The 26,518-nt window shown below is 37.3% G+C and overlaps 2 protein-coding genes across 2 annotated transcripts in view; both read right to left on the bottom strand.

Annotated features, from left to right (window-relative positions):
* The window catches only part of TTLL8 (tubulin tyrosine ligase like 8), a 39,853-nt gene extending 36,611 nt beyond the window's left edge, over positions 1–3,242 (bottom strand). The window contains exons 1-2 of the mRNA XM_042469620.1: positions 3,167–3,242; positions 1,010–1,119 (exon numbers count right to left, since the gene is read on the bottom strand). Coding sequence (XP_042325554.1) covers positions 1,010–1,085 — 76 coding nt within the window. The 5' untranslated portion in view covers positions 1,086–1,119; positions 3,167–3,242. The remainder of the gene's footprint in view (positions 1–1,009; positions 1,120–3,166) is intronic.
* Positions 3,243–6,914: 3,672 nt separating this feature from the next.
* MLC1 (modulator of VRAC current 1) lies at positions 6,915–24,031 on the bottom strand. Its single transcript, XM_042470818.1, has 12 exons — positions 23,898–24,031; positions 23,003–23,186; positions 19,481–19,570; positions 17,545–17,598; positions 17,349–17,450; positions 15,444–15,545; positions 13,935–14,006; positions 13,726–13,842; positions 12,847–12,903; positions 11,397–11,519; positions 10,455–10,616; positions 6,915–9,288 (listed from the first exon to the last, which is right to left on the bottom strand). The coding sequence occupies exons 2-12, from the start codon at positions 23,180–23,182 to the stop codon at positions 9,214–9,216; spliced, it is 1,134 nt and encodes a 377-aa protein (XP_042326752.1). The 5' UTR covers positions 23,183–23,186; positions 23,898–24,031; the 3' UTR covers positions 6,915–9,213.
* Positions 24,032–26,518: the final 2,487 nt, after the last annotated feature.

Raw genomic sequence — 26,518 nt, 5'->3', positions numbered from 1 at the left:
AACATGTCCCAGTTTTCATCTCTGGAATGTTAGACAGTATGCTACAGAAGGCGCAATAACTGAAGAGCACAAACTCTACATGAACATTAGTGAGTTATAAACTCTGATTACCTTTCTTAAAGCCTTGAAACATTTTTAGACATAGTTCTAGGTAGGGTTTTTTTTAATACAATGCTCATGTTGAATGAAATGCTCTTTTCCTACTCTCAAACATATATTTCATACCTTTGAAGGGAACATTCAGTGCACTGCAACTCTAGGGAGAATTCAGAACTTGGTGTACAAATAAATGGCAGTGATCATATTATGAATGGGTGGTGACTGCCAACATTGGTGCTTTTTTAACCTACACAATTCCAGAGTGAGTGAGGAAAACTTTATCTTAATTTTGAGTTGTCTTGACATGATACTATCTGAAGCCAAATCAGGATGAAAGCAATACTTCTTGTATCGATTCTACTGTCTTCCTGAAGACCTTCTTGGCCATTCCCAGGCTTTGGAATTTCCTTCTTAGGACCTTATCACACTAGCAAAATCCCGTTCAGAAAGGGGATTTAAACTAGACTTAAATTTAAAAAAAATCTTGAGTTTTTAATGCTGCTACCTCACCAAATGGAGCCATAACAGTTAAAGAGGTGTTGTTCTGCATTATTTCTACAGTGTTGATGCACTTTCAGTTAACCACCTCTGTGGGGGAATCCAATTTATCAAAAGTGGGACATGCTGTCTATAAGTGTAACAGAAACTGAGCCAAATCCATGGTTTCATTGGTGCCTATGAATTGTCTCCTTAATAAAGTGGCAAATACGATCATGTTACCAGTGCTTCAGCTACAATAGGAACTTCTTTCTGAACAACAGTAGAGGAATTTTTTCTCTATTGGTTCTGTTTCTGAGTAAGAGACTTTACAAATAATTTACTGCTTGTATAGCAACTTTTCATAATTTTTCCCGTCCTATTAGCCCCTTCTCCTCCCCTTGTAAAAATGTAATGATTTGCAAAGACTAACTATTGTCTCCTTCATGCTTTGCATCTTCATTTATAGGTACGAGGAATGATTTTCTTTCTGCATGAAGCCGGTTCATCCTGTCATTGTTGCTTCACTGCTTTGCAGTAATCCTGCAGATTAAGAACATTACATAACTGAATCTCTGCATCTACCAAAAGACATACAAATGTATACAATATGCACAAATGTATGCAATATGCATATCATAAAACAAAAAAAATAGATTTAAGTTGTTATAGCATATTCAGATGCTGGTCTTTAAAGAGAGGGCTGGAAGGAAGGAAGATAAAATGATGGAAGAGAGAAAGCAGAATTTTGTGTGTTTTTCACTGAAGGAAGCCATCAATTTTAGTCTGAGTATGTTTAACCATCATATTATTGCATAGCAATCTGGGTATGTTTAAGCATCATATTATTGCACAGCAGTGTTCCAAATAAATAGCTGCCTGTCCTAAACTACTACAAGAATGTATGCAGTGAAAACAGGTATGACTGATTATTTTTACCACAAAGTGAATGTGGTGAATTCACTTTGTATTGTAGTTTATTGTATTCACCAGGAGGTCCCTTGAGGGACAGTAAGTATTGTTAAGAAGAACTAAGAGGGTGACAATGTGGGGAAAACAGAATCATGTTATTGCAGGTAATTGGTTGCTTATTGTGTGACTTTTAAAAAAATGGTTTGTACATACAGTACTGCTTCTTTCAAAATAATGACTTCCTTGTGGCAGGAAGACTCTTTCCTGCTAAACAATGCTTGATAGGATGATTTCTCTTCAAGGGAAGATTGAGTTTCTCATTTTACCTTCTATTTACTGTTACCATTGTACTGTAATGCATCAAAAACCATCCAGGTATTCTAATAGCACAGCTATTCCTTTATTACATCATATGAGTTAAGCACTAGTACTGAGTTCAAGCATGGAAGCACAAGAGTTCTTACTTTTTAAAAATCTTCCTATAGTTTGGAAGTTGCATATGATTCAAATAATCAGCTTATCTGGTAGATCATGCCTGATAACAGAAAGCATGTTAAATTTCTCAACTGCTCATTGAAACTTTGCTGAACTGGTACAGTACAGTGGGTCTTTGGTATCCACTGGAATTGGTTTCCAGGATCCCCTGTCCCCTTAAATATAATGGCATAGTAAAATGATGTCCTTGATATAAAATGGCAAAATCAAGGGGTTGTTTTTTTGGTTGCTGTTTTTGTTTGTTTGTTTGGAATGTATGTATATTTTTTGAATATTTTAAATCTATGAATAAAGAATCTGTGGATACAGAGGGCTAACCATATTAAGGAATAGACCAATCCTTGAAGGTCAACTTTCAAGTGTCAGTTGCAGTAATTTGAAAAATGAATTGCCTAATTTTTATCTTTATTCTTACCTTCTCAATCAGATTAGGGTACTTTCCTAAGGAAATAATTTTCAACAAAATAAGTGGTATTATTCATGGTCTAGTGATGGATTCTTTCATTGTATTAGTGTTTATGGATATAAAGGCTGGTTTTTAGAAAAAGCACGCCCAGACAATGTTTGCTTGTGGAATCAATATGGAACAAACACAGAGAGCCAAATTTACAATTGCTGCTGTCTTTGAATTGAAATTGAAGCTGTTGTGAAGTCGAAGGCTTTCATGGCTGGCATCCATCATTGTTTGTGGGTTTTTCAAGCTATGTGGCCATGTTTGAAACAGTTTATTCCTGATGTTTTGCCAGCATCTGTAGCTGGCATCTTCAGAGAAATCTTCCAGAACATGGCCACATAGCCCAAAAAAAAACCCATGAAAACTATAAATTGAAGCCATGTTTGTGCCTTAGACCCAAATATTTATGTAAATTGACAGTAATTGTTCATGAACATCTTATCTTTTAAACCACTGTCATAGGATACTAAAGCATAGGTCTGTGTTTGGAATGGGAAACATGTGGCTTTATAGATGTTGCTAGACTTCTAAGTCCATATCATTTATGGACTTATGGGCTATAAGGCGATCAGAGTTGTTGTCCAGCAATTTTAGATAGACTATACATTCTCCCCTTCTGCTCTACCTAGTCCATCCCTTCCTTTCATCCCCTCTTCCCCCAATCTAGCTCTCAGTCAAGTATTTGTGATATCCCCAGACACCTCAAATATTGACATTAAAAAGGCTCACCTGGACAATGTTGGCATCCTTGACTTTTCACTTCCAAATTCCAGTTTTATCCTCCTGAAAACAGCAGAGCTCCTCTACTTGGTGGCACTTGACACTCCTCCCTTAATCCTTCACTATCCATCCTTCCTCCTTAACTACCATTGTGACCTTTGTGGGCAGGCAACCCTGGGCATTCTGGGAGCTGTAGCTAGAGCAAGCTTGTCCATGTTTAGTGCTGCCATCTCATCAGTTGTAAAACAAGAATGCCTTTTAAAGAAAACATTCCTAGGATTTGAAAGTCACAAGTTGCACCTTTTGAAATGAATGCTTGTCAGATAAGGGGAAAAGTTTTGACAGTGGCTCCAAGTGAGTTAGCAGGTCCCAGCTCAAAAACATATTGCTCCCTTTTTTTCCCTGGGGGACTTGCGATTGTTGCCACACTGTATTCATAAATCCAATAAGTAACTAGTATGTTTTGTTCAAACATTTCTTTTCCTTTATCATTGTTTTTGCATTCGTGATAGCCCTTGAGGTCAGGTTTGCTCTTAGAAGACCACCCCTGACGTTAGAAAGGCCTTTAAAATGCAAACACAGAGAGAATCTCGCTCTCTTTGACCTGCTGCTCCAATCTCCCCATCAGAGGGTGAGAAAACCCATGTGTGTGTTTTAGTCTTTAAGATCCTTAGCTACAGCTCTCTAGTCCCCCTTAGATTGGTTAGGATTGGTTGGTTCTGTTGGTGTCTGCTGCTATCTTTTTCTCTCTTCTAAATGAAGAAATGATTGTTTTTGCTGCAAAATCAGCTTATCCTTCTACATCAGAGTGAGATTTGACCTCAGAAATCCACCCTCAATTATCATGGAAATCTCTGCAGCTGTTTCTGTTTCCATTGCCGGAGCACCTCTCCATTGTTGGAGAAGATGGAAAGGAATCATGCTGGAGATGTAGCAATGAGCATTTTAGATGAGGCTGTAGATCCACAGCTTTACTGGTGTCCAGACATATCCATAACATAGCAGCAAATCAATGATATACCTGTAGATCAAATCCCTCCCATTGATTTCAGTGAAAGGCAATTCATAAATACACAACTAGGAAAGGAGGAAAAAAACAAAAATATTTCTCTCTCACTTCCACTCAGTTCAGCAGAGCTTTGGATTTGTTAGAGGCTCTAACATTGGAGCTCTCTGAAATGGCATGTAGGATTGCCCAGCTTACATATAGTCCAGGTATCTGTGCCATGGTGGTACTTCCAAAACTCCTTAATATTTTGGTGACACACCAAGAAACAGTATTCAGTGGGGGGGAAAATATCTTCAGGGCTGAAGTGAGAAATCTGAGATTCTCCAAACGTTGTTGAACATGTTTCCATTGGCTTTGGATAGGCTGACCGATAGTGCTCTGTGGTGGCTATGTTGACCAACGTGTGGAGAATCACTGCTATCCCCATGAGATAAAGTGAAAGGGCTTGGCAAAGATTAGCAGTATTAGTTCTCATGCTCCTATTTATTTCTATGAAAGGAAGTAAATGTTCTCATGCAGTAGCATCACTGGCAGGGTGTGGGGTTCAGACAGCACCGGGTGACACCCGAGAGAGGAGTGGCACACAGTCAGCCCTCCCCTGCTCCTGCCCATTCTTACCACGACCCCGTTCTCCTCAGGAGAATGGGTCAGTGGCAAGGAGTTGGGCTGAGCATGTACATGCCCCCAGAACCTCCTTGCTGCCCCCCTTCTCCTCTGAGGAGAAGGGGGCAGTAGTAAGAACAACAAGGAGATGCACGTTTTTCCCACCTCCTTGCCACCGTCTCCTTTCCACTCAGGAGAAGGGGGCAGTGGCAAGAACGGCAGGGAGGTGTGCGTGTTTCTCCCAGCTCCTTGCCAACACTCCACTCCCTTGGGGAGAACAAAGAAGCAGCAAGGATGGCAGGGAGGCACACATGCTCCTCCCAGCTCCTTGCTGCCACCCCCTTCTCCTCAGGGGCCACAGCAAGGAGGGGTAGGAGCACAGGGGCCCACACACCTTCCACTTCTGAAGCCCCACATCCCACACACCAGGTGACACCAGGCGCAAGGACGCAGCTGTTCTCATGTTCCCACTTTTCTTCTATGAAGGGGAATCAGCTGGGTGGGAGCCTGACCCTTACCCTGGACACAAGGGTTACAAAAAAGGTTTAGCCCACTATAGCAGTGGGCAGCTTCCCCAAGTATACCTCTTTATTTTTCCTCATATCCATGATGGCTAATATTCACTCTTACAGGGACAATGATGAAGTGGAGAAAAGCTACCTCATCTGGCAACAAATGACATGTCCTCCAAAAACAGACACCCACCCCCGCTATGGATAATGTTACACTATGTTCAGATTCTCTGCAAGACACCCTATCAGAAATTGTGCTCATTTTGTCTATCAACAGCAACTAACACGCAAACCTGGTTTGTGATAAAAGCTTTTATTTTATACAAAAGTAATAAATTCTTAAGAACTTTACAGCTTCTGCAAAAGTAAAGGAAGTGCAAAAGCATTACTGATAGTATGTATGCTCCAACTTTGCAAGCTTGCTTAACTCTCACCTGGGTATTTTAGTCCCTCAGTCACATTTTTTTGTGGAAGAATTCATGTAGGTGTGTGTGTGTGTGTGGTATTTTATATCACTATAACCAGCAAAGTTGTAAATAATATATCTATGTTTCAGCCACATTGCCCATACATTTATTTTTTACAACCAAAATTATCCCAACAAATCTATCGCATTTTGCCACTGGGAGACTTTTTGCCCAACCAATGTAATATGTGCTATTTTAAAAAATGCTCCATGCTGTTTTGTGGAGAAGTTGTCTTGAGTGCTTGGAAAAGATGCTTCCCTTTCTCTGTCCAAGCAGAGAATCACTAAAAGACAATTTATTCTGAAATCTCATCATCTACATAAATAGACAATTGTCTAATAAGATAGAAAAGTATACTGTTTATAAAGGTCAAAATTGTTTTGTAGGCAAAGCAATGTTAGCATTCTGGATTCCCTGTGAGACACAGACCTTACTAGAGAGGAAAAAATATATAGCTACTCATTAACAGTAACTGTGTTTGTTCAGATTTCTGTATTATTTTGCTTGGCTCTAAATGGGGCAAGTGTAGATGATAAATATATCTCCATTTTATTATTTCTTCATTGTCAGATAGCAGTGGATGAAATCAGTTCCTACTTATAGAAGCAAGAATGGGAGAAAGCAGCAATTCACTACACCTGGCCATAGATATTTTTACATTTCATGTCCTGCACTCTGGTAGTGAAAAAGTTGTACTTCAGAGGAAGTAGTTCTTTCAGACTGATTCTGAGAACGATTATTTCACATCTGAAGATGAAGACATTGTGATATCCACTGAAATCAGCTCAGAATCTGAAAACAATATGCCATCAGAGCATTTCTACAAGCGTAGCTGAAGAATACCATCTGGATTTGTCTCCAGGTACATGAGAAAGATAGACTTCAAACCATGATCATCCAGTGAGTAGAAGACCTAGAGGTGGGAGAAAAACAAGTGCACATGCAGCTCCCCTGATCCTCCACAAGAAGAATCAAGGCCTGTTACAGACTACCAAAATAAAGCTGCTTCGGGTCTCTTTGAAGTATGCTGTTTAAACGATGCATGCATCTGAAGAATCCGGAAGCTGCACCAAAGCTGCACTCCAGTGCTTAGGAATGGTGTGGCTTTGGCGCGACCTCCGGACTCTTAGGACCCATGCATCATTTAAATAGCATACCTCCAAAGAGATCCGAAGCAGCTTTATTTTGGTAGTCTGTAACAGACCCAAGTGTGGCTATTCATGTCATGAAAGGCAGGAATGGAAACATCTGGTGTAAACATCTACAGACACATCTGCACAACATCTAGAAACATAAGTTATTAAGGTACAGGGGCATAGAAGGATACAAATGAGGAAACACTAACAGAAACCTTTGAACAAATCCTCACATAAAGCATCCTTTATCCTACAGAATTCATTAAACAAATAGATCAGTGCAATTAGTATTCAGGACATGGAACGAGAGGAACTCTATGAAAGTCAGTGTGAAAGCACTTGACACCATTGAGCTGAAGACATACATTGGTCTATCGCTCCTGGTAGGGGTGCATCACAGACAAGAAGCCTTTTAGGAACGATGACAGGTAGCATTGGAAAGCTGCCCCTTTAAACAATGGTGAAGCTGAAGATGTTTAATAATAATAATAATTTATTTTTATCCCGCTTCTCCATCAGAATTTTATGAATAAGCTACTTGATGTTCAATATGAAAATAAGAATGAAGCACTGTCATTGATAAACTAGATGCCTTCTGAGACACAGGGACTCTGCTGAACAACTTCAAAAATAGTTCAGACCAAGAAAGGAACCAACCATTGATAAGCAGGTGGTTGAGTTCAGAGGTAAATGTACATTCTGGCAGTATATGACAAATAAATCAATCAAATGTGAAATAAAAAGGTGGTGTTGTTGTAATGCTTAAAAACCACAATTCTCCCAAGGGAGATATTTATCATATCACGAAGCCTGGTTCACCACATGGAGCACATGTTGGTTACACTGTGGTGACAACACTGGTTAAACAATACTTCTGCACTGGATGAAATATGCTGTTGCACAATTTTTTACCAGTCTTGAAGTAGAAACTTGGTCTGCTAACTAAAGACTTAATGGATGTTAGTAGAATAAACTATAGCAACTCCACCCAGCTGTTACTTTTGCAGTAGGCAGATGAATCAAATGTGGGAAATTTCTTTCCAAGGACCACTGCAACACTGAAATGACATGCATCATGTATCAATGCACAAAGTTGGATTTCATGGGAGACACTTCCCTAAATAGATTTTTTGTTATTACACTTGAAAATAATCCTATACTATCTTTAACGCTAGGGTTTCCTGCAAATAAATAACACCAATAATGTTCCTTCAGGATTAATATTTGTTTCCTATGCTGGGGTGATATCAAAGGAATGTGGTAGTTGTTTTAAAGCAGAAAAATTATGTTGGTTACATTTTTGCAAAAAACAAGGCCTGGCAGCTAGTTAAAACAAACGTTCTATCCCATGTGGATATCCGTTTTCTGGCTCTGGATGTTTGCACATTCTCCAATACCTTTTTTTCCTACACCCACAAACATGAAGTGTTTTTATACCCTACAATATATTGGATTCAGAAAATACCAAAGAAGTCATTCATAAAAGTTTTTTTTTAATCCAACTGGGTGAGGGTTAAATTATTACACCAACTGAATACTGGCAATTATATTAATATCTTTAGAAATACCACATAACCACATACCTTATATACTCGATTATAAGTTGACCTCATGTATAAATCGAGGACAGGTTTTGGGGCCAAAATTATGGATTTTGCCATGAACCGTGGATAGGTCAAGGGTAAAACTTGGAGGCTCCTTCAGTGTGTGTCTGTGTGCATGCAGCAAAAGAGAATCTAACTGAGGCTTTTTGCTTCATTGTTTCAACTTTCGTTTCGTCCTTCACTCCTCAGACAGCAAGTAGGAGAGGGACTCCGTTTATTTGTTTAAAAGCAATTAATCACTTAGGACTCTTTCTGTTTGGCTCCAGAGAAAAAGAGACTATCTTCCCACTGCATGGGGAAATCTGAAAGAACTGCTATTACATTACTATATTGACCCCTAAATAAATCGACCCGAGATTTTGGGGTCAATTTTTGGGCATAAATTTTTAGACTTATAGACGAGTATATGCAGTGTATTTTACTGTTCGGATGGTCTTAATTTCTATTTACTGTGTCACTGCTGTAAAGCTTCTTTACTAATAAAACATACTACAGTTTTAATAAACTACAGTCAGATGCACACTCTACTGGAACAAGCTGCATTACTTTCAAGAAAGATGCAATTGTTTATTGCGAATATCCTGCTATTTTGAAACCACTTTGAATTATTTAGTGGGGATGCTATGAAATAAGTTGCTCTGAGACCATGACCACAGCAATTCCAAATGCAAAAATTAACGTGCCCTAATTTAACAGTTTTCTTGGTTCAATTTCTCAAGTCCAGATTACTGAGCCATCTGCACTACAACAGCTTTCCATGCCTTCTCTTTGTCAAAATCTTTCATGCTGTTACTGGAAACCTAAAATAAATTGTTTCAATGGAAAAATGCATCAGTGTTAGACAAGAAAGTAATATTTTATAGTTCTGTACACATTTAAAAATATAATTTACAATAGTTTTTCCATTCCAATAAACTGACCTAAACATCCATTAAAAATTACTTAAATGCCAATTTCAGGGTAGAGAGTAGTTTACAGAAAAGTGTTCTTCCCTGAAATAACTTATAGTGTATATTCAGATAGTATTAAAATGAGGCAACAGAAAGATGGGAGAAAGGGAGAAACAAGGATATAATCACTCATACACATCCAGATGAAGGCCTATATTGAGTTTTTTCTCCCCCAGCCCCATTATGTAGTATGCAGTCTTCAAAAAAACTACAATCAGATGGTTGGTTAGGACAGTTCAGATCTACATATCAGTAGATTTACGGTTCATAATAAATCTTTCAGTATATCATTTACTTCTAATTTAAAGAACTATGCCCTCCATATTTTAAAGAATCATAGTGATGACATTGATACCTAAATGATGATGATGATGATGATGATGATGATGATGATGATGATGATGATGATGATGATGATGATGATGATGATGATTAAAAGCATTTATTTATCACTTTTCTGTTCATCAAGCAGATGCATGCAGACACTAGGGAGGTAATTTTTAATAAATTCTTGAATTTATTGATTTATTTTAGGAGTTTTCTTCCCACTGAGACAGCCTTTGAAAAGTGTGCCATTTTGAAAGACTCCTTTGTGCACATTGGGAATTATTCTGTATAACAGTTTGGTGTATATATTTTTTGTGCAGAAAACAGCATTTTCTGCACAGAAATATTATCTTTTGTGCATAAATTGCTATTTTTGTGCATAAATTGCTACCAAAACTATGGAAATTTTGAGCAGAATAAGTCCACAACTACAACATTTTCTGCACAGGAAATAGGGCTTTCTGTACACAGAATAATTTTGCACAGAATAATTCCTGCATTACAAAGATTATTGCCAGTCAGAGATTCTTCTCACCAGGGTTTCTCAACAATTGAGAAACATATTTTTCAACCATTTTTGAACATTTTGGAATATTCTTTCTATCCCTAATGCACATGTACACAAACATAAAGAGTGATCTGAAACATTTCATATTTGGACAAATTTTAAAATGTAAATTTTAACTTACCTCTGCTGTTTTGTACCCTTGTTTTGGTGGCACAGCCCATAGTAAATCATGCATCTGCATTTTTGCTTTGAAACTTACACACAGGATGACAGTACCAGTGGTCAGGAAAGCTTGAATTAACAGCATCAGCATTAGAAGTAGGAGTAGCACATCGTAAGATTGCTGAAAATCAGTGCATAAACAGAACAACATGTGCACAAAATAATTTGTATATAAATTACATAAACTGGATTGCTATGTATATATCTAAATAGTTGCAGAAGTACACAACACACAAAGAATACAAACATACTTCATTTTCAATCTGTTATTTTGAAGTGGTTGAGAAATTTATTTTGGACATCTGTAATCAGAAGTACTAGCACATTCAATTACCATACCTGGCAAGAATAAATTTGTTGTGCTTTACAGTGTTACTGAAATAATTTCTTGAAAACTGACATATTTGGCACAATGCAAATTGGCAAATAGTTTCACTGTTGAAACATAAATAGATTCCAACCAATTGATAAACATCTCTAAAACATTCCAAGAATTAGAAAATGCACAAGTGGCACCACAGCAAAATACAATATAGCCTTGACTTGGTTTCTACCATATTTTCACAATTTTTACTACACTCTGGAATCCATCCTTAGCTGATTAGTTTAAATAAATCCACATCATCCAGCCTTCCCTTGTCCCTTTCATATTTCTGCTCCCTAACCTCCTGGCTCACGATTTCTCATCCTCAATCCACAAACCACTCATCCCTATCTATAACTCACTGTTACTACTTCTCTTCATAATTGTTCCAAAGTCAAGTAAATCAATAAAATTGAATTGCTTTCATTTATTAAACTTCAGATTTCTCAGAAATTAGTGACTTTCACTGAAAATTGTGGCCCTGCTCATAAGATACACAAGATACTCCTCCCCACAATAACTTAAAACAATACATACTTGAACTGCTGGTGGGTAGTTTTTAAAGATGTCAACAGTGCGCATTATACTGAAGGACAAATATCCTGAAGCTGTGAATAACAATGGAGATGTAACACTGCTTATGGCAATCAGGACTTCTACCTAAATTAAAGATATAGTTGTGATATAGATTAGACGATAAGAGATATACACTGTTAAACAATATAAAGGTACATGGATATTTGTGTACTTTCCTAAGCTTGTGCAAGTGAAGTTTGCAATGTTTTATTCATAGAAAAAAACATATTCTAACATTAACCTTCCTCTATGGAGAAGTGAACACTAAATATAAAATACTAGAAATTCACATTCATAAATATTTAGACCTAAAATTACTAAGTATATATTAACTATATAAGTATATGTTCAGAGTACCCAAAGCATTTAAAATATCCAAGCAGACACAGAAACTTCAAAGTACTGCATACTAAACTCTGGATGAACACTGGATTATGACAGAAGCCAAAACAAAGTGAAAACAGGAAGAAGAAAACCTAGATATACCAAGACTGGGACAAAATCTGACAACAGAACCACTAGGTTGTAATCCTGGGATTTACGTCTGAGCTCATATAATAATAATAATAAATTTATAATAAATAATAAATATGGATGGGATTGCATTATTAAACACCTTCTCTACTTCATCTGCCTGCATCATGACATAAAACACTCAGACTTCTATGTAAGTATATAATAAAATCTTGCAACAGAACCATGAAACAGAACAGATTAGGACTAGGAACATGACACCCGGTATTGTATGTGAGTGGATGCCAACAGAGAATAATTGTTATGATCCTTGTAGACATTCTGAATGGAAGAGAGTAAAGTAAATAAATGCTAACTGAAATGTTTGAGAAACAGATGTTGTGCTGGTGCTGCTGCTGGTGCTGCTGTTGCGTGCCTCCAAGTCATTTTTTATTGATGGCAAACCTAAAGTGAACCTATCAAAGGGTTTTCTTGGCAAGTTTCTTCAGAGGGGGGTTGCCATTGCCATCCTCTGAGACTGAGAGAGTGTGACTTGCCCAAGGTTAGCCAGCTGGTTTTCATGCTCAACCAGGAAACTGAACCCTGATCTCCAGAGGCATAGTCCAGTACTCCAACTACTACACCACGCTGGCTCTCAGAAATACAGAACTGTTTATCCCACTATTATCTCTGATTACATAGGTTTTTCGAGCAATATAATAAAACTGCAAAGCCATTTCTTTTTGTGTTTATTATCAGATCAATGTAAGGCATTACAGTAGGCAATGACAGCTCCATTATGACACCGAGAAGTTAGAAGTAACGTATCAGTCTAGTTATGGTTTTGCTTTCACTGAGACCTACTGGATTTATTTTATGAATAACAGCAAAACCATGCAAAACGGTATCAATCCACTCAAATGCTACTAAGAACTCAATATTTTATTAACACACTTACCAAGCATTTACTTGGATATTCAGCAGCAACATGGCTTGCAATGGCACTGGGAAAACACTAGAAGAAAATCCGATTAGAAAAAATGTTTAGATTCAGAAATTAAGGCATACTATGATTCTTCACAGAGCAATTAATGCTGGGAAAACATGTTCATGTATCAATTGCACTTCCTGATTATAGTGAGTTGATTTACACTGCACTCTCATACATGTTTCTTCAGAAGTTAAACCCCACTCTTTTTAATGAGACAAAGGGCCCGGTACAGACAGGACAAAATAAAGCTGCTTCAGGTCACTTTGGAGGTATGCTGTTTAAATGATGTCCAGAGTCCAGAAGCCGCACCAAAGCCAAGCTCCAGTCCTTAGGCTTTGGTGCAGCTTTCGAACTCTTAGGACACATACCTCCAAAATGACCCGAAGCAGCTTTATTTTGGCCTGTCTGTATGGGTCCATACTCCCAAGAAAATGTGCAATTTATCACAGCTTTTAAGGGGAGATATTATCCCATCTCTTCTTTGCAAAAAATAATTATGTATATTATTGTAATTTAATGTATTTTACATTATGCTTTTATGTATTTAATATCCCATGTTTTTTGTCTTTGATTCAGGTTGTTTTATTTTTATACTGTCACATTGTTTTCTTAATCTAGAACTTTGAGTATAATAGAGCAGGTAGGAAATATACCTGGATCCTTTCCCACCAGATTCCTACTTTGGAACACATACAGATGTTGTTAATAATATCAATACTTAATACATAAATAACAACCACAATGTCCAGTCTTTACTTACTAATGCATAGGCATAATTCAGTGATTTTAAACAAAATTGAACTGAACTATTTTATAAAAAGTTCTAATCAGTTGCACAATACTTACCGCTACTAAGATCCAAAAGAAAGTTACGGAAAGATATGGGCCTGGAACTAGCACGTCCATATTCAAAGCGATTATTCCACCAAACACAGAAGAAATTCCAATAATCACTTCAATTACCTTTTTCAAAAGAGAGAATGTATAGGGAATTTAGATATAATAACCAATTTATAGTAGATTGATAGTACTTTGACTAAACAAAGATTTCTTACCGAATAGGATTTTAGGATACGCGTTGGAAAGGTGATGTTATTCAATGTGCTGGTGCTATCATACATAGTTGTCTAAAAGAACAAAAGATGATCAAGTAAGGAAATACCTTGTCAGGTGTTAGTATTTACACCGCAGATGCTTCCTATGGGTGGCAATAACTATACTGGTACCTTTTTCATTCATCTCTGCATTCAGAAATGGAGATGCTCTTACTTAAATTCATGTTAAATATAACATACATATATTCTTTATGTGAATTAGACAGCTTCTTCTTATGTAGCAAATAAATGTGAATTACTTTGGCACAGAAAAATTAATGACGGCCTCTTTCTTCCCATATATACACCTTTTTATCATCTACATATGCATATGAGCACACACAAACAAACACACTTATATATAAACACACAAACACATATCTATATGTTCATTTAGTGTCACCTACTCATGCTGAAATAGTATAGTTATTTCTAAACTTGGTCAGAGGGAAGATTATATTGATAGGCAACTTGATCCAGAGGTGCACTGCTGAAAGAAATTCTGGTAATGACACTATTCTCCAAACCATTACCCAAGATCTAGTTGAAGACTAAATGACAAGGCGTTAGTGCAAATGGGTATCTTATGACACTGTGTAAGACTCTGTATAAGAGATTGTGCAATGAGTTGTGCCAGCAAACCATGAGCAAGAATGCTTCTTGAGACATTATGCAACAGGATGAGTTTCATTACCAGAAGACCATGCTGACTGTGGTTCTTTTTATTCATGCAAAACCTTTCCATTCTCAGAAGAGGCTTCCCACATATGGAAGGACATTCACCCTGGACTAGTAATGTAAAATAAATTATCTGAGGTTTGTAGCATTATTCTTCTATAAGACTGGAGGACAGTTCATTTCACACCAGCAGTAATTTCTTTGTGGTCTTTTCAGCATAGAACTCAAGTTGGAAGTGACACTATTCATTGGTGGCATGTATCGATGCAAAGGAATATTTTAGCACAGGTACAGACAATATTTCACATGTAGATTTTGTATTGTTTAGAACTGTAGTTGCATAGGCACAGCACAATTAACAACAAAAGTATAAAAGTGGAGGTTTATATTTCTTTATTTGCAGAATATAACATGGATATTAATTTTATCCTTTGAAAGGAATAAGGAAGTTACTGATCTTGCTATTAACGATTTGTCCATATGCAAATATTTAACGTCCATAAAAATACAGACATAAGAAAGGAAAGAACTAGGGGTATATCCAAAATTATCTCAATTGAAACATGCTACAAGGAACAATATTCAGCAGCACACAGACTTTGAATGGGTTGCTGCCATCCAAACTACACTATACTGTATTGTGCAATTTAAGTGGATATGTTTTGACTGAGGCCCTAAGTATATGTATGAAGAAAAGCAGATGTTGTTGTAATGTGGAGAAAGGGATTCATGAAAATTGCTGAAACAGAGTCTTTAGGGTATTTTTAAAATATTAAAGAAAAGACAACTTACTTTCTTCCTTCTGCAGCACTCCTCATTTGACCTAGCTGAAATTATTACATTAGTTGCCATGAAAATTTCCAGTAGAATTAGGAGAATCAAGTTGAAATTTATCTGTGTATGAAATGTATGTAATAATTCAGATTAATACAGATGTGTTTACAAAAATATATCAAACAGTCCAAAGTCACATTGCTGTCTGGAATGAATCCAAGCACTCAGTTTGCAATGGTATCTCCTAAAACAGGGACCTCATGAATTTTGTTGTTGTTGTTGCATGTCTTCAAGTTGTTTCCAATTTATGGCAACCTTAAGGCAAGCTTTTTTGTTCAGAGAAGATTTGCCATTGCCATAGTCTGAGGCTGAGAGAGTGTGACTTGCCCAAGGTCACCTAGTAGGTTTACATGGCTGGGCGGGGAATCAAACCCTGATCTCCAGACATTCAAACTACTACACCAGACTGGCTGGTAAATTATATATAAAATGCTATTGTGAAGCAGATTCCCATGAAGAATGTCTAATTTTCAAAATTCTAGAATAGATAATTTCCATTGGCATATTTTAACACTGGCTATATGACATAAGAGGTCATTTTATACAACCAGCTTTCTATATGGGACAGAGCCAACACTGCTCTAGTTTTTTAATGGCTATGATGTTACAAATGTATTTTGAAATCGGTACTACCTTCAGCTTAGTCACATATTTACATATAGGATCTACTGAAAAAGGAAATATCAACATATCTTAGAAAAGTTATGAGCCCAGCTGTGGAGTTGTAGGAATTATAGTTCAAAAATAACTTTCCCAAGTTCTGATTCTTGAATAATAAAAGTAATATATTTTCAGTATTTATGATCACTCATGGATTTAACTCTAAATACCAAAAATGGAAGAATGAAATGTCCAGAGCAACCAATCAGAGATAGGCTGGCAAAAGGGAGAGGGCCAGCCTGGGGAGCAGCTAAAAGAAGAGGAATAGCCATTGAGTGTGTCTTAGAACTGCCAAGAGTGCAGCTGGAAATAAAGGTTTAGTCTTATTAAGATTTAAATTCCCATATAAGGAGAAAATATCTTACAAGGAAATAAAAGTCCTCTGAAATCAGTTTAAAGTATTACCTTCTTTGAGAAGTGGAGAGTCAGCTAAGGAAGGCTCATATCCACATGATTCTGTAGAGTTGTAACTTATGAATAACACTATAGATTCATAGGATTTATACTCCTAATGAATAAATGTTAGTCGAAGATGTGTGTAAAGAACTAAAACACAAGTGAAGTGTAACTGAAGTCATTGACTGAACTGAAACAAAGTCAATTTGTAATACATGAAGTGATGGACATGTTGTAACCACAAGCTTTGAGAACCAATTACCGAAAGAAATACCATCATATGTCCTTATTGTAAATAAAAATTATTTTCTTCTCGTTCAAAAAGGAGTGGTTTGAAGTGATTTATGAGTACAGTTGTCCCTTCCCTTATGCAGGGGATCTATTCCGCCGCCCCCGCGTAAGGGGAAAATGCAGATGCTCAAGCTTGTGCCTGTGGCAGTGCGTGGTGCGTGGTAGCGTGCGTGCCATTGCCTTTTCCAGTGCGCAGTGCTGCTCCTTACTGCTATGCAGTAAGTTTGAGTTAGATCTTGAGCAAGTATGTCATACTTAGGACTAACTGGAGTCAATGTGAAAAATTAGTTATAACTATCTTAAGTTCCATTACTTCAGTGAAAACTGTGCGAATAATTTAGTCGCACTATACCTAAAAGACAGAAATTATATTTATCCATATTAAAAACAAAAGCAATACAGCGGCAATGACTGATTAAACCTGATTAACTTGGTTAATGATTCTGTATATACTTAATTAAAGAAGCAAACGCAGTATCAAACAGCAAACTAAAAGCTGTTTTTTTTTCAACTCACATTTATTGCAGTAGGATTCAGGATAAGTTTACATCCAAACCAAACTAAGCATGTTGTTGTAACCGCAAATGTGGATACAAACAGAATCTGAAAATTGGGTATCTGTAAAATAATAATAATAATAATAATAATAATAATACTTTACTTTAATTAAACCAATGAATTATTAACAGTTTTTCAAACTTAAAGTACTTACCACATTAATTTTGTTTCTTGCTATGGCAAAACTCACAGCTGCTGAAGGAATACACTAAGAAAGAATAAAATTAAGAGAACAACATAAAAACCAGAACACCAAGAGTATAGCAATTTCCCAAAAGCATGGCACACAATAGGCTACATCCAGTTGATAGTGCAAGGTGAAAACTGTACTGAACCAGTGGAATGTATGTAAGTCTTGATGTATCAAATTCCTATTGATTCAGTTGGTTTTCTTTTGCTGCAACTAACAACTAGATGCAGCCCAATATGTTATTTTTAAACACAGTAAGCCACTTTTGAAATCCTGTATTATCAAATCCTCAAAGTATTTGTTTCTAAGTGTGACAAAGGACTACTAGGTCACCTTGCTTTGGACAACTATGCTATCAGGTGGTCCACGTTTGTTACCCAAAAGCTGGCCTTTGTTGGCTTGTCTTCATCTTTGCTCTCTAACTTAGGCCCAAAACAGGACTGGCTTCAGGCTGCTTTGCGGCATGCAGATGACGCACACTCCTGGAGTGGCCAGAAGCTGCCCCAAGGCTGCATAGAGGCTGCAAGAGCCAGCCCAAAAAGGAGAGGTGAAAAACTGCTCCTGCCGGAAGCCTGTTTGGGACCATGTTGTTGGCTGTGTGGTTGCTGTAGTCCTGGGCTGATCAGGGCCTGATTGTGGCTGGAGCAGTCAGAGGCCACTCCTATCCACCCATCTGTTTTACCCCTTGGCTCATGAGACAGATTAAAATTTAATAAATATGGTTTGTAGGATATTGCATTTTGTAGTCTTCAGGCCAATTCCTCCATGTCTTGTTTGCCCATTTCTTTAGATATCCAGTTTGTGGGACCCTTTCAACATGTTGTCTATCTAAATAATCTGATTGTGCCAAACTATTGCATATTATTCACTAAGGCCAGATGCAATGCTTTCCCCTCAAAACTACTCTTTAGCAGGTATGCTGAATTGCCCACTTCCGCAAGACTCAACCCATGCAGGTCTCATGCAGTCAAAATAATGTCCTATGTTTTGTTATCTCACATCTTCTACAGTCAGAGTTGTAAACAACTGATATCTCCCCTACTAAGCTGTATACTGGGTAATTTGGAAATGTTTTATGATAAAATTTTGTTAGAAGATATATATCTGAATGGTTCCTCTCAATGACATTCTTGGTCCTTTTTCAATTCTGTCCCCATTCCCAACTGCAGCAAAAAGGCCAATGCAATTCTAGGCTGCATCAGTAGAAGTATAGTGTCTAGATCAAGGGAAGTAATAGTGCCACTCTCTTCTGCTTTGGTCAGGCCTCACCTGGAATACTGTATCCAGTTCTGGGCACCACAATTCAAAATGGATGTTGACTAGCTGGAGCGTGTCCAGAGGAGGGCAACCAAAATGGTGAAGGGTTTGGAAACCATGCCATATGGGGAGAGGCTTAGGGAGCAGGGTATGTCTAGCCTGGAGAAGAGGCAGTATGATAGCTTTGTATAAGTATTTGAAGAGGTGTCATATTGAGGTTGGAGCAAGCTTGTTTTCTGCTGCTCCAGAGAATAGAACCGGGAGAAATGGATGCAAGGTACAGGAAAAGAGATTCCACCTCAACATTAGGAGGAACATCCTGACAGTAACAGCTGTTTGACAGTGAAACACGCTGAAAATATTCACACACATCCCGAAAAAGCAAACCTTGATTTTGCTGTTTTGTTATAGGATGCCATTTTACTATGCCACTATATATAATGGGACTTGCGCATCCACAGATTTTAGTATCCACAGGGAATTCTGCAACCACTATATATATAATAAACACTGTATGTAAAAAAGAGCAAAGAGTTATGTAAAGAAGTCATGTTGGCAGTTTAACTATGACTAAAGTGATAAATTTGAAATAAGACCTTTGAAACACATAAAATATTTGTGAGAAATAAAATATAATGCTTACTGAACCTGCTGCACTGCGCAGGTAATCCATTTCAGATGGAAAAACATTCCCCAAATAAAGTGAAAATCCAGACGTCACAAGTATGCAAGTCTGAAACACAGAAATTTGACAGAAGGTAAAATATTGGTAACTCAACAACTGTGAAAGTTGGTATGTTTTTTTAAAGAATATACTGGATCCTTTAATAATAATAATAATAATAATAATAATAATAATAATAATAATAGATCCTTTAATAATGGCTTTTCTGCAGCAATGATAGTGAAATAAAAAAGAGAAGGTAAAAAAAACATGTTATTGCTTCCAATCTTAAACCTATTATGCAATGATTTGGCAATAATAGTGCAAAACAACAACTTCGGAAGCTTTCATATATAATGACATAAAAGTACTTATCACCAGTTATACTAAGATGGTGAGAAAATTCACACAAATAAGTCACTTTCTCTTTTCTGTGCAATTGTTGAGGGAAATTCTTGTTTTCATCACAAACTACATGGAAAATATATACAAATGTTTTTATTACAGCTAACTACTACTTTTCAAAAGACACACACAGACTTGGGTTTTTTTTTAATGTTCAACAGCTACTTTTGCTAACTAAAGAAAACAAGCTTCTTTTTTGGCAGACACAATGAAAGCATTTAACCAAAGGCAGACAGTGTGTCTACATCTTGTGGCTATGCAGTGGTGCATTCCAAAGTTTTTACAAGCATTTCTGGTCAACAAGGTACTGAGAAAAAATAATCAGTAGCCTCAGTTGTTACTTCTCTGTCTTGTAGCAAGTGTGCTGGAAGTTTTAGCCACCAAAAAACACCTGTGAACAGGCAGGTTTTACAGTATAGGTCTGACTATAAAATTATTATAATGTTGTAAAAAAGTCCCCAAAAATACAAAGAACTAGGCTTTCGCCTTTGGCAATATTGGCAAATTGCAATATCTTTTTAAAGGCATTCTTCTTGAGCCTTTGGGATGCAGAAGGCATAAATAGAATATTTGTATTTCTGCAGTTTACCTAACAAAAGGCTCACAAAAATGATGGTTACAACCCTGATCACTCAAACCTATAGATAAACTGAGAAGAAAATAACCAGGAACAAATTATGTTTAGCTGACCTTTTCACATTCATTACGGATTTGGAACTATATATATAGCATAGTGACAGTTGCATCAAAAATTAAAAAAAATCAATGAATATAAAATTAGGAAGTTCTTTACATACTCTAGACATCCTTGGGAAACATCATAGCTAAAAACACAACAAAGGTGTAGTTTTAATTCTTTCTCTGTTTGCCTAGACAACTATTCAACTAGTGATCAGATGAATTGATAACTTTATTTACCTTTTTTCTACACTGAATGGAAAGCAGTGAAACAGTCTGCTGCTAAGACTTATATACATCTGCAGTTCATACTAACTCAGCACACATTTAGAACCTGTACAGACAGGTCAGAAGACTCATGTCCCCCCCCCCCCCTGGGCCTGGTGTCATCTTGTACAGGCAAAGCAGGCCAATAGCCCCAGGCCAGGATTGGTCAGCCAATCCAATGGTCCTGGACTGAGCCACGATGGGGGCCTTAAAAGAAGACAGGGCTGGAACAGACTGGCAAGAAGAGGTGGTTTGAAGCCACCCCTGCCAAAGATGCATTGGGGCCATAGCAAACACACGCCATGGCCCTAATCTACCTTGACCTCGCCTCAAACAAGAGCAGAAAAAATCCACTCCTATTTGGGGTAGGTAAAAGCCAGCTTTTCCAGCCCTGCTACAGCCCTAGGGCAGCTTTTAGATGCTCCAGAGAGCCTTGAAGCCGCCCACGTCTGGACAGCTGGACAGCTTCTAGGCGGCTTCCGGGTGTCATCTGTGCCACACTGGGCATGTAAACATCCACCCATCACCACACTGGCCTGGGGACTGACCAGGGGCAGGATACCATGAATTATCCTACACATCTGCTCAGGCCCTCCAACACACATATAGACTCAATAAATTGATGTACCTGACCCAATTAAATTAAGAGTACAATGTTATGCATACCTGCTCAGATGCAGATTATGGAGTATTTCGAATTTTGGAAATCCAGATAAGGGCAAAGGGGATACTCAGCCTGTATTATCAATATGCTGCCAGAATATTGTGACTGGGCTTCTTTTTTGCTGAAGGCCATCTATAGATCTACAAGCATAGAACTGTGTTTGTGTCACCTTCAAAGGTGAAGGTGACAGTCCACTGGTGATCATTTTATCTGCAGGGGGTAGGCACTTCCATCCCACCCCACAGTGCTTGCAAATGGCCTTCAGCAGTCTTAGCACTGTTTTGTTCATAGACATAAATTATATAATTGAAAAGATATGTAGTCTGCATGACCAGATATTTTGGGTTATAGTTCAGGGTAATAGAAAGTTTAATCTGCTTAGAGACAAACTTCATTTTTAGAGCAATCAGTTAGGATGCATGCTAATTCAAAAGTTGGAAATTTGATCTCAATTTACTCTTTCGTGATGATAATATTGATCTAAAATTGAAATCCTATATCCTGACCTCAAAGGGGTCTAAAGAGATCCTCCATTCCTTCCAAAAGATAGCATTAATTTTCCAGAGACGTTTTAACCTTCTCCTGGGTTAAATTCTTTCCTCAGTTGTGACAAACAGAAATTTCTCCCTTGTCTTGTTTTATATCCCACTTTTTCCACTTTCTTTTTTTTATGGTGCTACATAATTTTTAGAAGTCCTAAAAAGAGCTTGACAATATTTGAGATAACTGTTGTCTCTGACATCCAAACTCACTTTTATAATGCAACTAAGAAATTTAGTGAATATTGCCGACCTTAATGTTGATAGTTTTGATTATTATTTGAATGAAACAAAAGTTTGACTGGCAGCACTTGCAATCCTACAACTAGGAAATTTTGCTGATATTTAATTTGTTTCATACTACATATTGGCAGAACAGCATCAAAACCCAGTGTTGTTTTTTTTTTTTTAAATGAAGATTTGCCAATAGCCCCACACCTGCAGATAAATGTTTAGGATGTCAACAAAATCTAAGTATCAAGTTTGGGCAAAATCAGTTAATAAATGTGCAGTCTTGAACCAAAAAAATAAAGTAATCCAAAGTGTGTGATTGGAAGATACCCAAGCTGTTTATGGACCGAGTCCAAACTTTTACTGTGGCATTTGTTTTAGATCCATTAGATAACATAATAAGTTGGGTGACAGTAATAAAACATGTGAACTTGTAAAACATGACAAATAGAAAAGACATACAGGTAGAAAAACAAATTAATGGATCAATTCAGACATACTGTATCAAGAAATATGTCTCACTGAATGCAGAAGGTTATGCTTCCAAGGAAATATGCATAGTGTTGTGCTGCTAACATCATAAGAATTTTAACCCAAATGTTATATTTTAGGATTTAATTTCAAATATTTCTAATAAGGTTTTTTTCTGCCATTATCTCTGCAGCACTGCCCTAACTTTTGCAGCCTAACTAGGCCACTATAACAATTCATACTTACTCCCATCAGCAAAGAATAGATCCATGTTCTATAAACAATGCAAGGGTGAAATCTTTTTGATAGCTGAAGGTCACTAGATTTAGTATCCGGAACATAATTTCCATTCTCTTGTTTCCCACGCTCCAAAGTCGGCATTCTGTCATAGCTAAATTCTTCCCGGTAAGCTTCTTCCTTGGTCATAATTCTTTAAAGAGAAAACAAAGTTTATTTCGATTTTGGGATCTCCAGTAAATCTCATGCCATTCTCCATTTCCTCAGGGGTTTTTTAACTTCTCATCATATAGTACATGTTGTCAGATATGTAATATCACATACATTTCAACAGAATTGTCAAATAATGTGGTTAGAATCAAGGTGTTAAGGTATATTCCAGCACAGCTGAAGGGACTACATGTTGCATAGTAAATGTGTTTAGGACTATGGTACAAACTGTTCAGTAAATACAGTAAATAATTTTAGTTATCTATATTTTTAACTACTGCAGAATTATACATGCCAACCACAGTTAACTGAAATATGCAATCAATTAATAATTAGTGACATTTTATATAAACTGATATCAGTCTAATGAATTCAGTTTGAGAAATTCACAAAATATCAAAACTATTTTTCAACAACTTCTTCAACTTATATCAAGAGGTTAACAAGTGTTCTTTAATATATAGTTCCTAACTTTTATTTCAATGTACCAGGCAGGCATCTAAGAGAGGGAAATAGGCAAAGCAGAGATACCTGAAAACACATTACTTTCTGACACCTTACTTGCTGAAAGCTTTATAATGTGACAACATAGTTTGTTCTATAAATGCAAATAATCAGCTTTTAATTTACAACACTTTGTAAACTGACTAACCTAACCATATGTTTATCAGTTGTTAAAATCTGTCATACATACCTTAAATGATGAAATAGTTAACTCTGAATAATTTTGAGAGCACAGTTGCCTATACACTTTGTTATAGTCTCACTGCTTAGTGATTCATGTTGTCTTTGAAAAGTTTGCTCTTCCACTTTGGCTTTCAACAAGATCTATTCATACATGGAACAAAGGCACAGCAAAAACCACAGTTAAGCCAGAGAACAGGGGATGCTCGTTGAATTTTAATGAGGAGAACACACTAAAAAATTACTGTACCATTTTCTCACAAGGCTAATTTCATCATTGCTTTAGGACAAGCAAAACCTGAGGCAGTATCTATTTTAAAGAATATTTCATTCACAGTTTAATATACACTTCCATATGATTGTGTGTTACAGCTCTTGGTGAAAAAAGCTTCATATCTTCACACACTTACCTGAACTCAATGGGAATCACATCTGAAATATATAGACTTATGGTATGATTGGCTAATCTTGAGAAATTGTTAAATAGTTAACCCCAAAAGCATGAAGCACTGTAACATATGACCATAGCAGGAAAGGTAAAGAGAACTTGTATGTGAATCTTTTAACCAAATCTGCTACTGAGATCCTAAACATATGTACTTTGAAATAAATCTCACTGATTTCAAATGAGTTAAAGTTACATAAGAATGTTACATAAACTCTGCACTCTTGCTTCATATTTTATATTTGGTTTTATACAAGAGAGTTTAAAAACCAATCAAAACCCAAGACAAACTAAAGCTTAGCAAACAACAACATGCAATGGCTTTGGCTCCATTTAACCTCATTCCTTTATTAGGAAACCAAAGCAACAAAGAATGCCATCTACCCTGGAGATACTGGCACGCTGGCAACTCGTATAATGCCATGAGCTTTTGGTACAGTCCCACAATTTCTTTGCAACAACAAAACAACTTTAGCAGCACAACACTGAAAAACTACCTAATCGTAACAGAAACTCAATTGAAACATTTTTTATTCTTGGAAGTATAAAAGGATATTTGGCACTTTTAGAATTATTGTTGTTTTGCAGATAATTAGGATTTCACCAAACTGTAAACAACCAGGTTGCTAAATGCAGAAATTTCAATGTACTCAAGTGTTCATTTATACTTCTAGAAAAGGAAAAAAGATTCAAACATGAATTTCATTTTCTAATATGTCACTAATAAGTGAAGTTGTTCATTAATTCTAAGCCAACTTCTGACAGATTTAGAAATCAACTTTAGTCCAAGCTAAAATGTGAAATTTTTGTTGATACAATGCAATATTCTCATCTCTCTGTTACAAAGCAGAGGGGCTTACTATAGCAGCTTTGAAATTTATGTAGCAGTGCTTTGCCTTGAAATGTAATACATAAATTATACCATCCTGAGATGTAGCCATACCACACCTTTAGCTGGTTCATGCAACTCTAAATGTCATGTCCTGTGGAATCTTGCAGTTTCAGTGAGGTACTTGGAATTTTATTTATTTATTTATTGATAAAGAGCTCTAGTGCTGGAGTTCATGGAGTGAACTAGAATTCTCTAGCAGAGTCCCAAATACCTCACTGAACTACACAACACAGGATTCCATAAGACAGAGCCACAACAGATTAAGTGGTTTCACTCTGCTGTAATTTCCCAGTGTGATGTAGAGGTCATGTCGGAGTCTCCTTGGCTTATATTGCTGGGAGACGTCAACATCCATGCCAAGGTTGCCCTGTCTGGAGCAGCTCAGGACTTCATGGCCACCATGACAATTATGGGGCTGTCCCAAGTGGTATCTGGCCCAACTCATGCTGCTGGGCATACTCTAGAACTTGTTTTCTGTACAGGGGGAGATGATAGTGATCTGAGAATGGAGGAGTTTTCTATTGCTCCGTTGTCATGGACAGATCTTTTCCTGGTCAGGTTTAGACTTGCTGGAACTCACCTCTGCAGGGGTGGGGGACCCATTAAGATGGTCCGCCCCAGGAGGCTTATGGATCCAGATGGATTTCTGATGGCTCTTGAGGAGTTTCCTGCTGCCTGTCAAAGCTCTGGATGGTGCCTGGCATGGAGAAATGACCACGGCAGTTGACACAATCGCTCCAAAGCATCTGGTCTCATGGAGTGGAGCTAAACCAGCCCCTTGGTTCTCTAAGGAGCTGGCAGCAATGAAGCGAACAAGACGAAGACTTGAGTGATAGTGGTAGAAAACTCTGACCAAAAGCAGACTAAAATCTACCTGAAGGCATATGGTGGTGCAATAGAGGCAGCGAAAAGGCTTTTTTGACTAAAACTATTGGGGCTGCACAGAATCATTCGGCTGAGCTGTTTCAAGTGGTCAGGGATCTGTTACGATCTGGTCCTGAAGAGAATTTAAGCCACTCAACAGCTCACTCTGAGGAATTTGCCCACCATTTTGCTGATAAAATTGTTCAGATTCGCTCTGACTTAGGCGCCAGAGTTGATACAGGTTCAGTGGATGTAACCTTGGCTCCTGCATGTCCAGTATTGATGGATATCTTTCAGTTTGTGCAGCCTGAGGATGTGGATAGGTTCCTTGGAGAGGTGAGAGCCACCACATGTATACTAGACCCTTGCCCTTTCTGGATTATTAAATAGGCCAGAGGAGGACTGGTGGAGTGGGTAAGGGAATTGATTA

The sequence above is a fragment of the Sceloporus undulatus genome, chromosome 5 (assembly GCF_019175285.1).
Source record: "Sceloporus undulatus isolate JIND9_A2432 ecotype Alabama chromosome 5, SceUnd_v1.1, whole genome shotgun sequence".
Taxonomy (NCBI): Eukaryota; Metazoa; Chordata; class Lepidosauria; order Squamata; family Phrynosomatidae; genus Sceloporus; species Sceloporus undulatus.
This window is presented reverse-complemented; position numbering and strand designations above follow the sequence as displayed.